Below are 17,151 nucleotides of genomic sequence, written 5' to 3' on the forward strand. Positions count from 1 at the left end.
CCATATGATGAAATCACCCCCTTCTTTCTTGAATAAAGGGTGCTTTCATTTTGGATTGTTATGCATATCTTGTCTAGTCAAAAAGACACCGATCTTTTCATATCAAGCTCTAGGAGTGTGCTCCAATCCATACAAGGCTTTCATTAACCTTCACATTGGTCTGCTCCAAGGGGTTGACTTTGTATCAAGCGCTAAGAGTGTGCTTCCATCCATATAAGGCTTTATTTAACCTGCAACTTGGTCTGCTCCAAGGGGTTGACTTTGAGTTGCATGCATTTAGTGCTTTAGATTGGGCTCGTGATCATGGATCTAGACAATCCACCATTGGTAAATGTTTCTTTATCAATAATTCATGAATTTCGTGGCTAAGCAAGAAACAATCCAATGTGGCAACCTCATCTTATGAAGCTAGGTACAAGGTGTCTTTCATGTAACTATAGTTGAATGTGTCTAAATCAGGAGATTGATGGCAAAGCTTCATGGTTGTTTGCAGCCATCTATACCTATACTCACCGATAGCTATAGTGCTATTGTAGTGGCACAAATCCAATGTTTCATGCATGCACAAACACATTGTGATCCATTATCAGTATGTCAAAGAGATTTTACATGCAAGAGAAATTAGTTTGACCTATTGTCCAACACATCAAAACGTTGCAAATCTTTTCACTAAGGCTATCTCTAGAGAAAATTTTAAAGCCTTTCACAAAGCGTTGGGCTTGCTTCCACTTGGTGATCTAGAGGACTCTTTTTACACCAAAACATTGTCATTGCAAGGGGTATTAGAGATAATGTATTATTAAGGCAGCGGCCAATGTATTTAGGTTTTCCCCCCTAGTTGTAGTATAAGGTTAAGTTAGTTTTAATATGTGTGGTTCAACCTATTTGGGTGCGACTTTAGAGTTTTGTCATGTTGGGGGACACAAGTACTCTTATTCTTTATCGTGCAATCTTGATTTCAGATTGCTTCCTCCATCTCCATGGCGTCCAATCTCCCATTTTGTTCACATCTTTGTGCATGCTTGCATACAAATTCAAAGCGTATGTGTTGTGCTGTCTATTTGCTCAAAGTATCCAAGGATCATGGTAGTCCATGTAATGACGTTTAATGAGAACATTTGAGTGAGATGATGTAGCAAGACATTTGAGCATCCTCCATACTCCCACATTTTTCGTACATACTCACCAAGGTGGTTCTCGTAAATATATAGGAATCAAGTCCACTCCTTATTAAATGAGAGTGAAACACTCTACGTTTTTCCCTCATATACTATTTTTGCAAACCTCCCAATCATACTTGCTTCCAATCTTCTAATGTTGCTAGCTACTGTAAGCCTCCAATGTGCCCATAGAGGTTCGATCATTTGGTCGGGCATCCTCTTACTGCATTTAGTTGGATACAATCCTGGTGCTTTGCATATAATATAAAGTCAGTGCACTATCACAGGATACTTAAATGGGCTCTCACGTACAAACTGCCCATCCTCCCCGAACCATCGCCTCTCAGGCCTGAAGTCCTTACAGTCTTTACCCCATAACCTTTTGGCCCTGCCCATAGGGAAAACATTATATGATACCCTGTAGCCTTTGCAGACTTGTCTTCCATTTGGAAGGGTGTCGTCCTCTGACACAAACTTGGCATCAGCTGGAGTGAGAGGATACAGCCTCATGGACTCAAACAGAGCTGAGTGCAAGTAGTTCATTTTCCTCAAGTCATCGTAAGAGAAGGTTTTAAAATTTGCCAATTTCGCTTGTGAGCCCTGTTGTCACGTGCTCTGATAATCCCCGCAAGCTTTTCGTGCACAACTTCTTCCACTCGTGCATGACAGATAAGAGCCACATAAGAAATGCCATGCCAGACGCAACAGAATCACGGCCTGCCAAGATGAAGCTCAACAAGATGTCTCTCAAGAGAGCATCGGACAAGGCCCTTCCGTTTTCATCATCATTAAGGTCTCCCGCCTCTAGATTTGTGAGTTGCATGAATCTGGATAAGAGATCCTTCCGCTGAGTCCCCTGGCCAAGCTGCAACTCCCTCTTTCTTCTTTCGAGAATAGTGGTTGCAAATCTGTTCACAACTAAGGCGTCGTGAAGCTTCCTCTCGTCCCCAATCCTAAGGGCCCTTTTCTTAGTCCAGACAAAATAAGGACTCACGAACCTCCGTGCGGTGATTGAAAGAGCCGTCTCAAACACCTGCGCAAATTCTTTGATGGAGGTGTTGACAGACACTGCGTTGTCAGAGCTGTCGAGGTACAACGGATCAGCTCCGAAAGTAAGTTGGCAAATGGAGCGGAAGGTATACTCCCTGAACAAGGCTTGCAAATCCACAGGGCGTCTAGACTCATACGCAGTCCTCAAAGCTGGCAACAAAGTGTCATAGATTAGTGTCTCGGCCACTTCAAGAACAAAACCTCTGAACGAGTTAGAAGTGAATTCGTGACTGGCTACTTGGCATTGGAATTTATAATAACAAGCCGACCTGGGAGCTTGATACAGGAGCAGACCTTCGGAATATCGGCTAGAGATCCACCTGTGCGAATTGAGTTCTCAAGAAATATCTCACAGAACAGCAGCAGAAAACATGTAGTTTCACAGAGACAACTGTTGGCGTCTCCTCACAGTCAACGGCAACACTTTCACCATCAACAAATTTACTCCAAACGATACTACGGCTCAAATTCAGGACTTAGTGTAAACTCGAACTCTCGAACAAGTGATGCCACCACTAGTTTCATCTCAATGTAGGCAAAGTCCTTGGCCAAACAAATTCTGGGACCAGCTTGAAAGACAGGACACTTAAATGGGCTCTTCATCCTCCCTTGCCCAAATAAATTCTAGGACCGCCTTGAAACACAGGATACTTAAACGGGCTCTCAGGTGCAAACTGCCCACTCCCCTAACCATCGCTCGGGCCTGAAGTCCTTACAATCTTTACTCAACAACCTTTCGGCCCTACCCATAGCGAAAACATTATATGATGCCCTGTAGCCTTTGCGGACTTTTGTTCCATCCGGAAGGGTGTTGTCCTCTGACGCAAACTTGGCATCAGCTGGAGTAGGAGGATACAGCCACATGGACTCGGACAGAGCTGCGTGCAAGCAGTTCATTTTCCTCAATTCATCGTAAGAGAAGGTTCTAAAATTTGCCGATTTCTCTTGTGAGCCTTGCTGTGACTCACGTGCGCTGATAATCCCCACAAGCTCTTCGTGCACAGCTTCTTCCACTTGTGGATGATGGATAAGAGACACATACGAAATGCCATGCCAGACGCAACAGAATCACGGCCTGCCAAGATGAAGCTCAGCAACGTGTCTCACAAGAGAGCATCGGAGAACGCCTTTCCGTTCTCATCTTTGAAGTACTGTCTCTAGATTTGTGAGCTGCATGAATCTGGATAAGATATCCTTCCGCTCAGTCCCCTGGCCAAGCTGCAACTCCGTCTTTCTTTTCTCGATAACAGTGGTGGCAAATCTGTTCACTACAACTAAGGCATCGTGAAGCTTCCTCTCGTCCCCAATCCTAAGGGCCCTTTTCGTAGTCCAGACAAAATAAGGAGTCACGAACCTCCATGCAGTGACTGTGAGAGCCGTCTCAAATGCCAGTGCAAACTCTTTGATGAAGGTGTCCATAGACAGTGCATTGTTAGAGCTGCCGAGGTACCTAGGATTAGCTCTGAAAGTAAGCTGGCAAATGGAGCGGAAGGTATACTCCATGAATAAGGCTTTACAAATCCACTGGGCGTCTAGACTCACACGCAGTCCTCAAAGCTCGCAACAAACTGTCACAGATTTGTGTCTCAGCCACTTCAAGAACAAAACCTTTCAGCGAGTTGGACGTGACCTCTCGACTGGCTACTTTGCGTTGGAATTTCTAGAGGTGACCATCACAGTTGAAGATGCCATTGCCCAGGAGGTCAGCGAAGTAAGGGTAGAAGCCAGGACCTTTGGGGTAAACCTCGAATCTATTTTTGAGGATATGCTGGACGTTGGCGAGATCGGCAGTGGAGACACCCAATCTACCACAGGCAACGACGGGGGCGGCGAGGGAGGGGGTGCGGTTCAAAACCTCAGAGGTCCAATCATACAAGCGGTGCTTGTTGAGGAGGATGAGGGGGAGGGGGGGGGGGAGGCAACCAAGGAGGGGGAAGGAGGGGAGGCGAGGGTTGGCGCGATAGGAGGGGTGGTGTTTCCAGAGGAAGTAGAGGAAAGGGAGGAGGCAGCGATGGCGAGGCAAGAGTCGATGGCTGGGCAGGAGGGGGTGTGGAAGCTTGCAAGAGTGTGGATATGGAGAGAGTGGAAGGCGAGCGATGGCAACAGAGGAAGCAAAGGTTGGCTAAGAGCATCTATGGCGACTACGTAAAGCTTGCAGGCGTGATTGAGCAAATTTATAGAGGCAAGAATGACGACGTGTGTCCATGCAGATTTCCCACGTATATCAACTTCAACAAGGCAATGATAACGACTTTCCACGGGAATATTCTCTCGTCAATGCATCTGGACATGCCCTTTCTCTCTACGTGCACACGCTCCCTAGGTCTTGTACACCTAGATGCACCCATCTGGATTACGTGCGTGGATTTAGCCCCCTAGATGTACACTTGGTGCGACTGCGTCAATTGGCCCCCTAGGAGAAAAACCCCCTACATTTAATTAGGCCATGTACATGAGCAATTAACATAAGCATATTTGAGGAGGGCCATTGATTAAGGCAAGGGCGATTCACCTAAGGCGCGACACCACGTCTCGAGAACTCTTCAGAAGCTGCTGGAGGCAGAACTCTCTAGAAGTGTAGCTGGTAGATCGGTGTTGAGTGGAGGGAGGTAAAGGGAGGAAGGAGAGGCAGGAAGGAAAGGGAGAGGGAGGAAACATGAGTGCAGCAGAGGCTGAGTGAGGAGAGGAAAGGGGGGAGGGGAGGGAAGAGGGGGCGGAGGGAGAGGGAATGGAGAAGAGGGAGAGAGGGAAAAGTGGAGGGAGAGGGAAGGGGGAGGCGGAGAGAGAGAGGGGAATGAGCGGCGGAATCCTTGCATCTTTAGAGAGATTGTCGATGAAGCATATGGCAAGAATGTCCCAAAAAAGATAGTCTCAGTGAATTCAAGAGGAATAGCCACTCAAGGTGATAGCACTCGACTCTCAAAACTCAGGTTAGAGCTCTGTTGAAATAGATTGAATCAATAGATGCTATATGTTTATCAAACTCCCAACAATCGGTTGCATCTCTCCTATTCACTCCTTGATTGATTAAATAATTACTTGATCCGGCCCCCTCCTTTCAATTAAATGCATAATCTTACAACCCCTCAATATGCAAAATATGCACATCAATCTTTGCATTTGCACCTCTCCCGCCCCTACATCTGTGCCTCTCCTCTACTCCTACATGTCCTTTCCCTTCCTTGCCTCCTCTCATCTTCTTCCTCCCTCTACTCCCTCTCTCCACTCTAGCCTCCCTCTCCCTCCCCTCCCTCTCCCCTCTCCTCCTGTTCTTCCTTCTTCCTTGGAGGATTTTACAGCCCCCCTTCTCGTCTCTGCAGCAGCCTACGTTGCTCCTCATAGTAGCCAGCTGAACTTTCTAGAGACCAGAGGCTTCTCCAAGAAACTCATGCCTTCTCTCGAATCTTCTGGGAATTTGCACAGCAAAATAAGGCTTTGACTACATTAATTGAATTCGTGCAACAAAATAGGGCTTTGATGACATTAATTTTTACACTCTCCCCCCCCCTTTTTGCTACACAAATTAATTAACCGCGCATTTTTAAATCTTGGGGTACCTATTTATCAAACTCCCAACAATCGATTAGGTAAGATGTGAATATTGATTAGTGAAGATCGGTAAGTAAACAAGAAGATAATAAAGGATACAATTCAATGCTTAGCTTTGAACCTTAGTCTTTGCCTGCAAAGAAAACAAACCTAGAAATCAGCTCATGAAGCCCACAAGGAATTCAAAGATGACAATTAAACTTCCCCAATCAGCTTTCAAAGAACACTAGAGTGCCATCCTAAACGAATTGATTGCTACAAGAACAACAAATGGAGTAGGTTGACCTTCTCAATTGTCTCTCTTTTTGTCAGAATCCTCTTAATGCATGCTTGTCCACACTTCTTGTAGGTGACATATCTCTTGAACTAGACCTTCAATTACAATGAAATTAAAAACGAAAAATGTGGAGCTATATGTCCTTTACAACTTTGATTTTGATCTCAAGGCAAGGTTTGGTGTGTAGCTCTCGATATCTTCTTCACATTGTCCACAAGTCTTAAAAACAATCTTTTCACCCCAACTTTGATCCTATCATTCTTAGTTGTGTTAATTAATAAAGGACCTTTGAGTGATTTTTTATTTAAGGCCCTCTTGTCTAGTTTGTTTGATTGCTATGATACTTCTTTGGAAAAGATAAAAGCCCAACATCACTTCCAATCCTTTAGCTCATTAATAGCCTTCATGATTTTGAAATTGTTAGTTGCAAGTTTTCATGTGAGATTTCGGCATTGAGTTATAGCAAGCTTTTACATTCTTACTTTGAGACAAACTGTTCCAAAACCTTTTGCTATGCTGCTCTTTGGAAAAGATGAGAGCTCGACATCCCAACATGTCACATCCAATTCTTTCGCTTATTAATAGCTTTCATGATTTTTACTATTTTGCAAGCTTTCATGTGAGATTTTCACAATGAGGAATATGCCCTTACTTTCCAAGAAAGTGTTCTAAAAACTTTTGCACCACATCCAATCCTTTGGCTATTAATAGCCTTCATGATTTTCAAATAATCATTGCAAATTTTCAAATGAGATTTTGGCATTGAGTTATTGAAGCTTTTATGTGATATTTCCATATTGAGGTATATGTTCCTACTTTGAAACCAAGTTTTCTAAAATCTTTTGCACCACATCTTCAACATCAAGGTAATATAACCAAACCCCACTATGGTCAATACTCATTTTCTCAATATACTTCCCACATCCTTAGTTTCCACCACATCTAACTTCATTTGTTAATCTATTAAGGGATAGCAAAATCAAACCAGTCTTTGGATCCTTAACAACAAGACTTGTTGAAGTCACCAAAACACGTGTGACATTGAACAAGGTCAAGACTAAATATATCTAGATGAATCCAAGAACCCTCCTTTAAAAACACAACCCATAGTGCAATACAATCTTATGTTAGTCATTCACAAGATTTGATAACTATAAACTATAGCCATTATGACGTCTCCATCGATGTCATCAGCCATCAAATGATGGGTGTAGACCAGTGTAAAGATATGGTCTCACACATACAAATCTGCACATCCACGAATAAGCAGTCTAATAAGCAAAACATGCTTAACAATCTAGATGTCAGTCTCTCATAATATTTACATTATTGACACCAAGTAGCCACGGGGTTAGCCTACACATGAAAATTCACATCCCTGTTATAGTGTTGATGAGGTCAGTGGGGATGTCATAGTAGCTAGTCCCTGCTATGCGTGATAAAGTTTATGGTTTTGTACCTTATGAGTAACTATCATGAGATTGAAACTGCACACTGTGTTGTATTTTAAGAGGATGAGCTTGGACATGTTCCTAGATCCATCTAGGTATATGCATTAGTTCTTTGATAATGCCACTTGGTCATTTTTACACTGAAGTTTCTTGGTATTTTGATTCTGAGATTGAGCATATCTCTTGACATTGTTTGTCTTTAAGTGCTTATGGGTCAACCACAATAGTCACCCATGGTATGATGCCCGCATGAATTGAGTTGGGTGGCTTTTATGCCCAATTCAACAGACAAATCCTTTCGGCTATATTTTGAAAGATATATATATCTAAATCATTAGGAGCAGGTCATTGTGAGAAGCTCAAAACACTATTAATTTGGCCGTAGGGGACTGGCCTAGAGGAAGCCTAGGGGCAATTTCTAAGTGCACCCACTAGGTCCAAGGGCTAGACTAAGGCATTAAAGAGGGGTCTAAATGTTGGGCCCAAGGGGCAACCAACATTGTCCTTGATAGGGTGGGTTAGAAATTAATGAGGGGGCCATGTGGCAACCCCTCATGCACCACCTACCACGCTCTCCCTTACTCCTCCTTAAACCATTACGGGCTGGTTAATTGCACATTTTAGAAGGTTGAGAAAAAGGCACGCATTTTAGAATCATCATCTTCCACAATGTTTGTTGCCTTCATGCATCCCAAGGCAGCCCATACGGCTATACGGCCTACAAGCATTGATCCCAAGGCAATTATACGATTGCTTTTATTTGCCTTGTATGCTTTTCCAAGACGGTTGCTTACACACTTCCCAAGACTATCGTTATGGAGAGTACGTTTGATTGCCATGCATTTCAAGGCGGCTAAAGTGCATTAATTACTAGTTGTAGGGACTATTTATGTTATGTTTTCTAGTTGTACAGACAGTTGCATGCATCTCGATGTAGTTGTAGGGACTATTATACCTATCCTTAATGTGGATCAAGATGTTTACTCGATTGTATGACTAAGCTATGAATAAGATAACCATTAAGAACATATTCTTGATACCTTGGATTGATGAAATCTTTGATAAGTTAGAGGGGTCTGCAATGTCAGCCAGATAGATTTTTAGAGTGGCTACCATCATATCAAAATATGACCTAAGGATGTGCACAAGATGGATTTTAGGACCACATTTGGCTTGTATGAATTTCTCGTGATGCCATTTGGGTTGACAAATGAACCTGCCACCTTCAATTGGATGATAAACAAAATTTTTAGAGAGCACAGAGCTTTGGTCGGTTTGATGACATCACAGTGTTTTGTAAGAACGAGGTTGAGCACAAAGAGCACTTGCCAATTGTTTTTGTAGAGCTCACGAAGGATAAGTTGTTGGTTAATGCCAAGAAGAGTGAATTTTCCATACACAAATCCACTTTTTGGGGAACATAATATTTAAGGATGGGGTCAAGATGGCTCTTGCCAAAGTGGGGCACATAATATCTAAGGATGGGGTCAGGATGGATCCTGGCAAAGTGGAGCCATACGGAATTGGCCACCATCGAAAAACATCCATGGAGTACGGAGCTTTCTTGGCTTATGCTCATACTACAGGCGGTTTATAGCTATTTTGCTAAAATAGCCTCACCTCTGCATGCCCTACATAAGAAGGGAGTGTCTTTCATATGGGGTACTAAAGAAATTGCAGCTTTCGAGAAGAGCTTAAGGAGAAGTTATGTTTTGATCCTGTCATAATCTTACCAGACTTACGCAATCCCTTTGTTGTCCAGTGTGATGCCTGCGGGAACATCATAAGAGGAATACTCATGCAAGACAGTAGAGTGGTTGCATATGAGGGCAGAGTGCTCACTGATGCTTAGATGAATTTTGGGATATATGAGAAAGAGATAGCAGTTGTCATACATGCTCTTTCTACTTGGAAGCATTACCTCTTAGGTGTTGATTTTTATGTCCAGACGGATCACCAATCCTTGAGGTGCTTTCTCACCCAGAGAAAGCTGTCAGAAAAACATGTGATCAGTGAACTTCCTTTCGATCTTTCATTTTCAGATTGTGCATGTGCCTGGTAAGAAGAATGTTGTTGCAGATGCACTTTCAATCCCGATGCAATATCAAAAAAGGTCCAAGTTTCAGCTATCACCATTGCATACCACAATGAACTTGATGCCATGAAGGATCAGTATGCCAATGATTATAATTTTGCAAGAATTTATGATCAACTAGTTGAGGGCAATCGACAAGAGCACTATATGCTTAAGGATGGATTCCTGATGATGCATGGCAAACTCTGTGTAACAAAGCAGTTGAGGCCAAAGGTTTTAATGGAGAGTTATGCCCCACCATATGCAGGACATCAAGGCATTGAAGCCACAGTCAAAGGTGTGGAGCAATTCTTCCACTGGCTGACTCTGAGGAGAGATGTTGAAGCTTATGTAAAGACATGCATCACTTGTCAGAAGGTAAAGTATGATAGGAAAAAGCCAACTAGGTCACTACAACCATTGCCTATTCAAGATAGACCCTGGCAAAGCATTGCCATGGACTCATCTTCGATTTACCTCGTACACCATCAAGACATGATAGAATGTGGACCATAATTTGCATATTCAACAAGCAAGCCCACTTTATTCCAATGCAAAAGAAAATCACAGGTGAGATTATTTATGTCTCATGTTGTCAAGCACCATGGGATACCTCAATCCATTGTCAATGATCGAGACCCCCATATGACCAGCCTTTTCTAGAGAGGTTTGTTTGAGAACATGGGCACTACGTTGAATTTTTCATCTTCTTTCCACCCACAATCAGATGGACAGTCAGAAGAGGCAAAATGTACTTCCCTTGATCTTCTTACATGCTATGTTTCAACCCAGCAAACAAAATGGGAGCAATTTTTGCCACTAGTTGGGTTTGCCTACAACAATATAGTACATTTTTCCATAGGGAAAGCACCCTTCGTAATTGTGGAAGGTGGAAGAAAGGTACCTCCCATTTTGCACACCAAAGAGAAGATGTTCGGAGCGGACAGATTTGTGGAAAGCTTAGATGCAACGTATTAGAAGGTAAAAACAGCCCTCCCGAAAAGCCAAGAGAAGCATAAAAGAGCAACAGATAAGCACCGGCGTGACTTGGTCTTTAAAGACTATGATTGGGTGTTGCTGCATTTTCAAAAAGCAAGACTTAGGCAAATGAAAGGCAAGGATAAGGTGTACACCAAACTGAAAATGCGGTACTATGGACATTTCCAAGTCTTGCAAAAGATAAATGATGTAGCTTACAGGCTAAAGCTACCACGCCATTGGACAATTCACAATACCTTTCATGTGAGTTTGTTGAAGCCTTTCCAAGGAGTTGTGCCAGAAGACATGCTTGATGAGAAATAGCCTGAAGTAGAGGAACTGGATGAGATTTTGGTTCCGAAGCACATCGTGAAAGGAAAGTCAGAGGTAGACTTTCCATAAGGTATCTGGTTAGTTTCAGCACTAACCAGCCTATATTGCAGCTCTACCTAAAAGCATTTTCAGCTCGAGCCCACTGCAGTACAGGCTCATTCAAGTTCAGCAAAGCATAGGTCTAGAGCATTGCCTAGTGCTCAAGAGGGGGGTAGCATCTCAGCTCCCTCTTGATGCAGACAACTCACAGGATGTCTGCAGGTCGCTTGGTGACACAGCAAGTCTCACCCAAGGTATTGATTGTTGACAGTATTTCGACCACGGGATCTCTATGATGAGTGTACTAGTCACTCCACACAGATGACACATTGATATATAGATGGAATCACACACTCTCCTTACATATCATGTATTATTTGGTATGGGCTATTTATGCCTCTTTCATTATTGTTTGTTAGCACTAGCTCTCCTAGAGACAGTGCTTTAGGATTGAGTTGAGTGGGAGTTTTGTAATTATTCTTAGTTTTTTAAGAATTTTTATTAGGAATCTCTAAAGTTCTTAACCTCTACTTTTAGATGGCTCTTGGCTTTCAGCTTTTAGCTTGTGTGGCTGTTTGCTTTTCAGCTTTTAGCTTGTGTGTGCTTTAGACCCCCCTCTAACATGGCTATAAATCAATTCAGGGGCTCCACTCTCCCTCCATGCTTGAGCTCTCCCTAGAACGATTACCTTGGCTTCCTCCGGCTACAAGTCTTCAAGTCACTTCAAGTTGTCCAGTTGCTCATCCAGGTCTCACGTGTTCATTTGTGAGCAAGGCGCTAAAGCCGATTCGCCTCTTAACTGCTGAAGCCATTGCTTGAAAAAAAATTTGCTATCCACAAAGCCGTTTGCCAGAAAAGCAGGTTCGCTTGTTTAAAAAATACGTTTTCCTGTTGAAAGGGCTTTATGCCAGCCAAACGGGCTTTATGCTTGCCAGTGAAGAGATTGTCGTCTATTGGATCTGTTTATAAACATAAAGCCAAAAAAACCCCAGAAAGTTGACATCAAAACTTTGCAGGTATCATTCCTAAAACCTTCAAGGAAAAATAAAGCCAATTTACCTTTCAATTTTAAATTATAGTTTAAAAGGCAGTGGCTTTGCAGTCAGTGTGAGAGCATGCAAATAACTAAAGAACCTTGGCAAAGCCTAATGGATCTTGCGAGTCCTCAAAGCGTTTCTTTTTTATTATTTCTTACTAAACAATCGCTAGGGTCTAAAGACCCCAAAAACCCACAAGTTGGAGCCAAGTGCTTTCATGCATACGTGCACCCTTGTTTACTGTATTTTGTGGCAGCAAACAACTTTGTTTGTTGTCTCAAGAGGGAGGTATGCCACGAGGATGTGAATTTTCATGTGTAAGCTAACCCTGTGACTACTTCCACTGTTAGTTTGGCCGTAGGGGACTCGCCTAGAGGAACTGTTAACTTCCTAGAAGTCCCTAGGGGCAATTTCTAAGTGCCCACACTAGGTCCAAGGGCTAGACTAAGGCATTAAAGAGGGGTCTAAATGTTAGGCCCAAGGGGCAACCAATATTGTCCTTAGTAGGGTGGGTTAGAGCATTAATGAGGGGGCCACATGGTAGTCCCTCATGCACCACCTACCACCCTCTCTCCTCCTTGAACCATTACGAGCTGGTTCATTGCACGTTTTGGAAGGTTGAGAAAAGAGCACGTATTTCAATCTTCCACGTTGTTTGTTGTCTTCATGCATCTCGAGGCGATCCATACAATTGTACAAACTGTAGGCACTCATCTCGATGCAATTGTACAATTGTTTTGCTTTGCCTTGCACGCTTTGCCAAGATGATTGCTAGCACAACTTCCAACACTGTCTACACGGAGAGTATGTTTGATTGTCACATTTCAAGACAACTTAAGTGCATTAATTGCTGGCTGTACGAACTATTTATGCTCCATTTTGTTGTACTAACATCTACAACTATACGAAGTATTGTAACTACCCTACACACAAATCGAGGTGTTTACTTGGTTGAACAACTAGCCTTTTCCTCACCTATTATAGCCTCTTCGCCCATGAGCCTTGCTCTTCCCTCTCAGATCAACTCCTAGTCTCTCTTTTTGGCCTGCCCTGAGGGGTAGGCTATAGTTACGACGGTTTGTTTAGAAGAGAAAAATATGTTTTTTAATTTTAAAAAAATCAAATTTTGTGATTGGTTGACCTCCACCATTTTTTCCTTGTTTTTCTCTTCTTTCTATTGGGGGCATGTGATCTCCACCACTTCCGCCCTCGTTTTCTCTTCTTTCTATTTTGGACTTGGGCAAGCCTCATGAATGATTTTGATCATTCACCTTGTTTTCTCTTGAACTCCTAGTCTCTCTTTCTCTCTCCCGTGGCTAGAAGTAACTTGTTCATCACTAGGAGCCTGGACAAAGGAAAGCTACGAGGGCATAGCTCACCTCTCATCCACAGACAACGGGTACAATCATGTTTTCCAATTTGCTATTTTCTGAAGTCATTGCAATGTAGCTTGTTTTTTGAAGTTCTATCTGGGACCCTCGGGTTGCGAAAAGACACTCGATTGTAGAGGGCTTGCTTGAGGCTATTTGAGCACTTTTGGGGACTTGCATTGATGCATTGCCGCACTCAATTGGTAGAGTCATTGAGGAATGCCTTAGTGTTGCCTTGGTGTATGGGGTACTAGTGTGTGCACTTAGATGTGGATGCCTTTGAAGCCAAAGTCTGGCTCGGATAGTGGAATTGCAAGAAGCACAATACAAGGGTGAGCCCTGTTGTAAAGCAGATTCCATTTTTTAAAAAGTAAATAAATACCGAAAGGGGCGCCAAAGAACTTGGGACCAATGGGTGTCTTGTGGGTCATTGAGTAGGGGCACTGTAGCCTTGTTTAAGAGTGGCATTTAACTAATGGAACTGACTGGAAATGATGCAATGTGGTTCTGAATGGCGTGAATGCCAAGTGAGTTACAGTTTACTGCCCTTTAGTTCACTGAAGGCCAGTTTTAGGCACCCCCAACATATCCATTCTGAGTTTCTGTCAGCACTCCGGAGGTGAAGGGCAGAAAACATATTAGTCTACCTGGTAGTCATTGAAGAGAAACTAGGAGTTCTCATGGAGCTATTAAATAAAATCCCACAAGAAAACCCACAATCCCACCCTACTGATTGAAAAGGGCATAGGCTGATGAGCCATTCAAATCTCCAGCGCCATTGAAAGACAATCCAAAAAAAACCTCCTAGTGCGTGAGGATAGACAGAAAACACATTTTCTTCACCACATTTGGAAAATGAGGATAGCAACAAAGAAAAGTTCTCCCATACACAAGAATAAAACAGCCACCTGCACTTGCAAGCAAAGAACCACCCTGATTTTACAACTGAAATGAAGGTCTCCCCGTTACAATTGCAGAAGCAATAACAGACCTAAAAACAACAAAAATGTACCTGTGATAGAGATCAGCATCGTTGTCATAAATTTTTAGTGAGGATCATGGTCACATGGGAAACACATGTGACAGAGCAACACCTGAGTATTCACTCTGTTAAGTTTCTCACTGTGGCATCTTTCATTAGCTCTCTCTCCTCTTGCTTTGTGTATACTCCACACAGGACACGTTATTTGAAAAAATAACACCTGCAATCATTCATCTGTGCCATTCTACCTAATTCTGTTGTGCATCCCTATGCTCGCTCTCCTGTCCCCTTCCTTGCTCAGCACTCCTAGAATTGGTCCTTCAACTCCAGTCCTAAAGATTACTTACTGAATTCCATTGAGTGCATTAGCTCTCTCCTCTTGCTTTGTGTATACACCACACAGGACACGTTATTTGAAAAAATAACACCTGCAATCATTCATCTGCGCCATTCTACCTAATTCTGTTGTGCATCCCTATGCTTGCTCTCCTGTCCCCTTCCTTGCTCAGCACTCCTAGAATTGGTCCTTCAACTCCACTCCTAAAGATTACTTACTGAATTCCATTGAGTGCATTCATCCCCATCGAGTTTCCAAGATATGCAATATGTATGCAATGGCATCTCATATACAACATGCATGCAATGCCATACATTCCAGTTCCCCTCCCTCATCAATATCACTTGACCACCGCACAAAATATCCTAAAAAGGTAGATAAGAGCCACTGTTCTCAAGAAGAATATCAAACGAATGAAAAGGTCCCAGACAGTGCATATGATGATTTCAAAAAACAATGTACTACAAGCTGGTGTTTGCCAGCAGATTCCTGGAAAATATATAAGATTTTCAGAATGGAAGAATCTGATATGATTGTCATGTTAGTGTGTGTAAATCCTAGTAACCGTGAAGGATTAGCATTCATAACTTTCACTTAATTCTGTTTATTCGAGTTCAGAGTCAGCTTCTCATAGATGAACTCTTTAGGTCAGACTCAGCTACGCATAGGAACAAAGTCCTAAGCATTCCTGGGTTGTGTTGCAAAGAAAACAGGCCGAAAGCTCCTCGCAATACTGTTTTGCACCTCTTAGAACAACCCAAAGCTTTGGACATTCTCAATTCACGTCTCAAAAATTTTGGGAAAGGGCATCGGCCAAAGACACCCTTCAGCATATTCGTCTATATCCCTTTCCAGGATCATTTGTGGTACAGGAACGAGATTCCAAAAATGAAGAAACCAAGCATCTGAAAGAACCCCAACAAAAAAAAGTAAAATAACACGTATGAGGATTAATCAAAATAAATTTTTACTATTTTTCAAAACTAAACAATCTCAGTAACGTTTAATCAACAGGGTGTACCATTGAAAAACATGCACTATAATAAGGGTATGCAGCCCTGATGAATCTCTCATACTCGTTATGCTTGAAAGGTCGCACAGGAATCTGCAAGAAAGAAACCTCTTAGCTTGCTCCAACCAAAGGAAATTCATTCCCACATTGAATATAACAAGACACCTAATCCAATCTTAAATTGCACTGCTAAGCAGATGAATAAGGTTCTCCATCTGACTCATAAAGGATCTGATATCACAGATAATACATCTACAGATATAATTTTATTAGAACATTGTTGGGGTCGGAATGTCCATGCTCCTCTCCCAAACCCTATGTTCTAATATTAAACTTAAGCTCCGAATACTCCATCCTGTGATAAGCATCTTGCAGCCCTTTGAATATTTCACCTCTCCCAGATTCCTTGCAAACCAGTATCACTATCATACTTCTCAAAATAAACCTTCTTAGGAATGCCATCACTGTATATCCTTGTTAGGCCATCATCATACGCAGTAGATCCCGAGCCATATCAAAATCTTATTGTAGGCAACCCAATCATGTACCATGCTCGACAGTCCCACCTCAGGAAAGCTTAATTTGGCCTAGACGCATTCCTACTTTCTCAAACACACTAGTCACATACAAATTACAATAAACGTAGGCCCTACATCAGCATGCAAAAACTGGATAAGCATCACATTGCATGTACATTAATCACCACCTGGCTGGCATAGAGCCTGGAAAAGAACCAGGACTGTGGCATATCTGGAGCAGCAAGTAGACAGGACAGATGGCGAGGACCATGGACAGGTGAGAAGCCTGCAATATGAGCAGGGACCTGGCCAGTAGCGTAATGCCACATGGCAGGTCAGCCCTGCATATGGCCCTGAAGGGCCCTAGTTTTGTGCCCCATTGCGGGCCCTGAAGGGCATAGTTTTGTGCCCCCAAAGGGGGGCTGATATACTACAAGGAAAGTCGGCCATTTCCCTCCCTGCTGGTTGGTATTTTTGGGGGCATCCTTGCCCTATAAAAGGAGGGCCTGTTGGCCCATAAGATCGTCGCTTGCAGCAGCACTTCAGCCAGCAGATAGGAGCAGCACTAGACCTTCCTTGGGCCTATATCCAGGAGGTGAAGGAGGTACAAAGAAGCTGCAGACTAAGCTGAGAAGGGCTGCCCACCTAGGCTGAGGTTTCAAACAACAAGGTGGAGGGATCACTGCACAGAGCGTCTCCATACGCTCAGTGAAGCACGATGGCTCAGATATCTAGAGGTGCCAGGCAGATAGTAGGAGAAACTTTTGGTATTGTATATTGTCCAGGTTTTGGACGATGGAAAAATAAAGAGTGGCTTCTATATTTGTCTCTGAGCACCGTCTGTTTGCTGGTCTGCACACACACATGAATGTTGTGTAGTACACACATGGTTATGAAGCTTGATTCCATACTGAAACACTTCCACGTGTAATGCCTGGGCTATCTATCAGTCTTCCACTGCAGGATACCCTCTGGTTGGATTTC

The 17,151-nt window shown here is 42.9% G+C and overlaps 1 protein-coding gene and 2 pseudogenes across 1 annotated transcript in view; all 3 read right to left on the reverse strand.

Moving 5' to 3' along the window:
- Window positions 1–1,520: 1,520 nt before the first annotated feature.
- On the reverse strand, window positions 1,521–2,544 carry LOC147888599 (cytochrome P450 86B1-like; annotated as a pseudogene).
- LOC147888600 (cytochrome P450 94C1-like) lies at window positions 2,542–14,884 on the reverse strand (annotated as a pseudogene).
- A 158-nt stretch (window positions 14,885–15,042) lies between these two features.
- DGL1 (dolichyl-diphosphooligosaccharide-protein glycosyltransferase 48kDa subunit family protein) overlaps window positions 15,043–17,151 on the reverse strand; it is a 37,396-nt gene continuing 35,287 nt past the window's right edge. The window contains exons 13-14 of the mRNA XM_087392804.1: window positions 15,659–15,742; window positions 15,043–15,542 (exon numbers count right to left, since the gene is read on the reverse strand). Of these exons, the coding sequence (XP_087248930.1) occupies window positions 15,495–15,542; window positions 15,659–15,742 (132 nt within the window). The 3' untranslated portion in view covers window positions 15,043–15,494. The remainder of the gene's footprint in view (window positions 15,543–15,658; window positions 15,743–17,151) is intronic.

The sequence above is a fragment of the Dipteris shenzhenensis genome, chromosome 21, assembly GCF_047967505.1.
Source record: "Dipteris shenzhenensis isolate YYH24624 ecotype China chromosome 21, Dip_SZ_1.0, whole genome shotgun sequence".
Lineage (NCBI taxonomy): Eukaryota > Viridiplantae > Streptophyta > Polypodiopsida > Gleicheniales > Dipteridaceae > Dipteris > Dipteris shenzhenensis.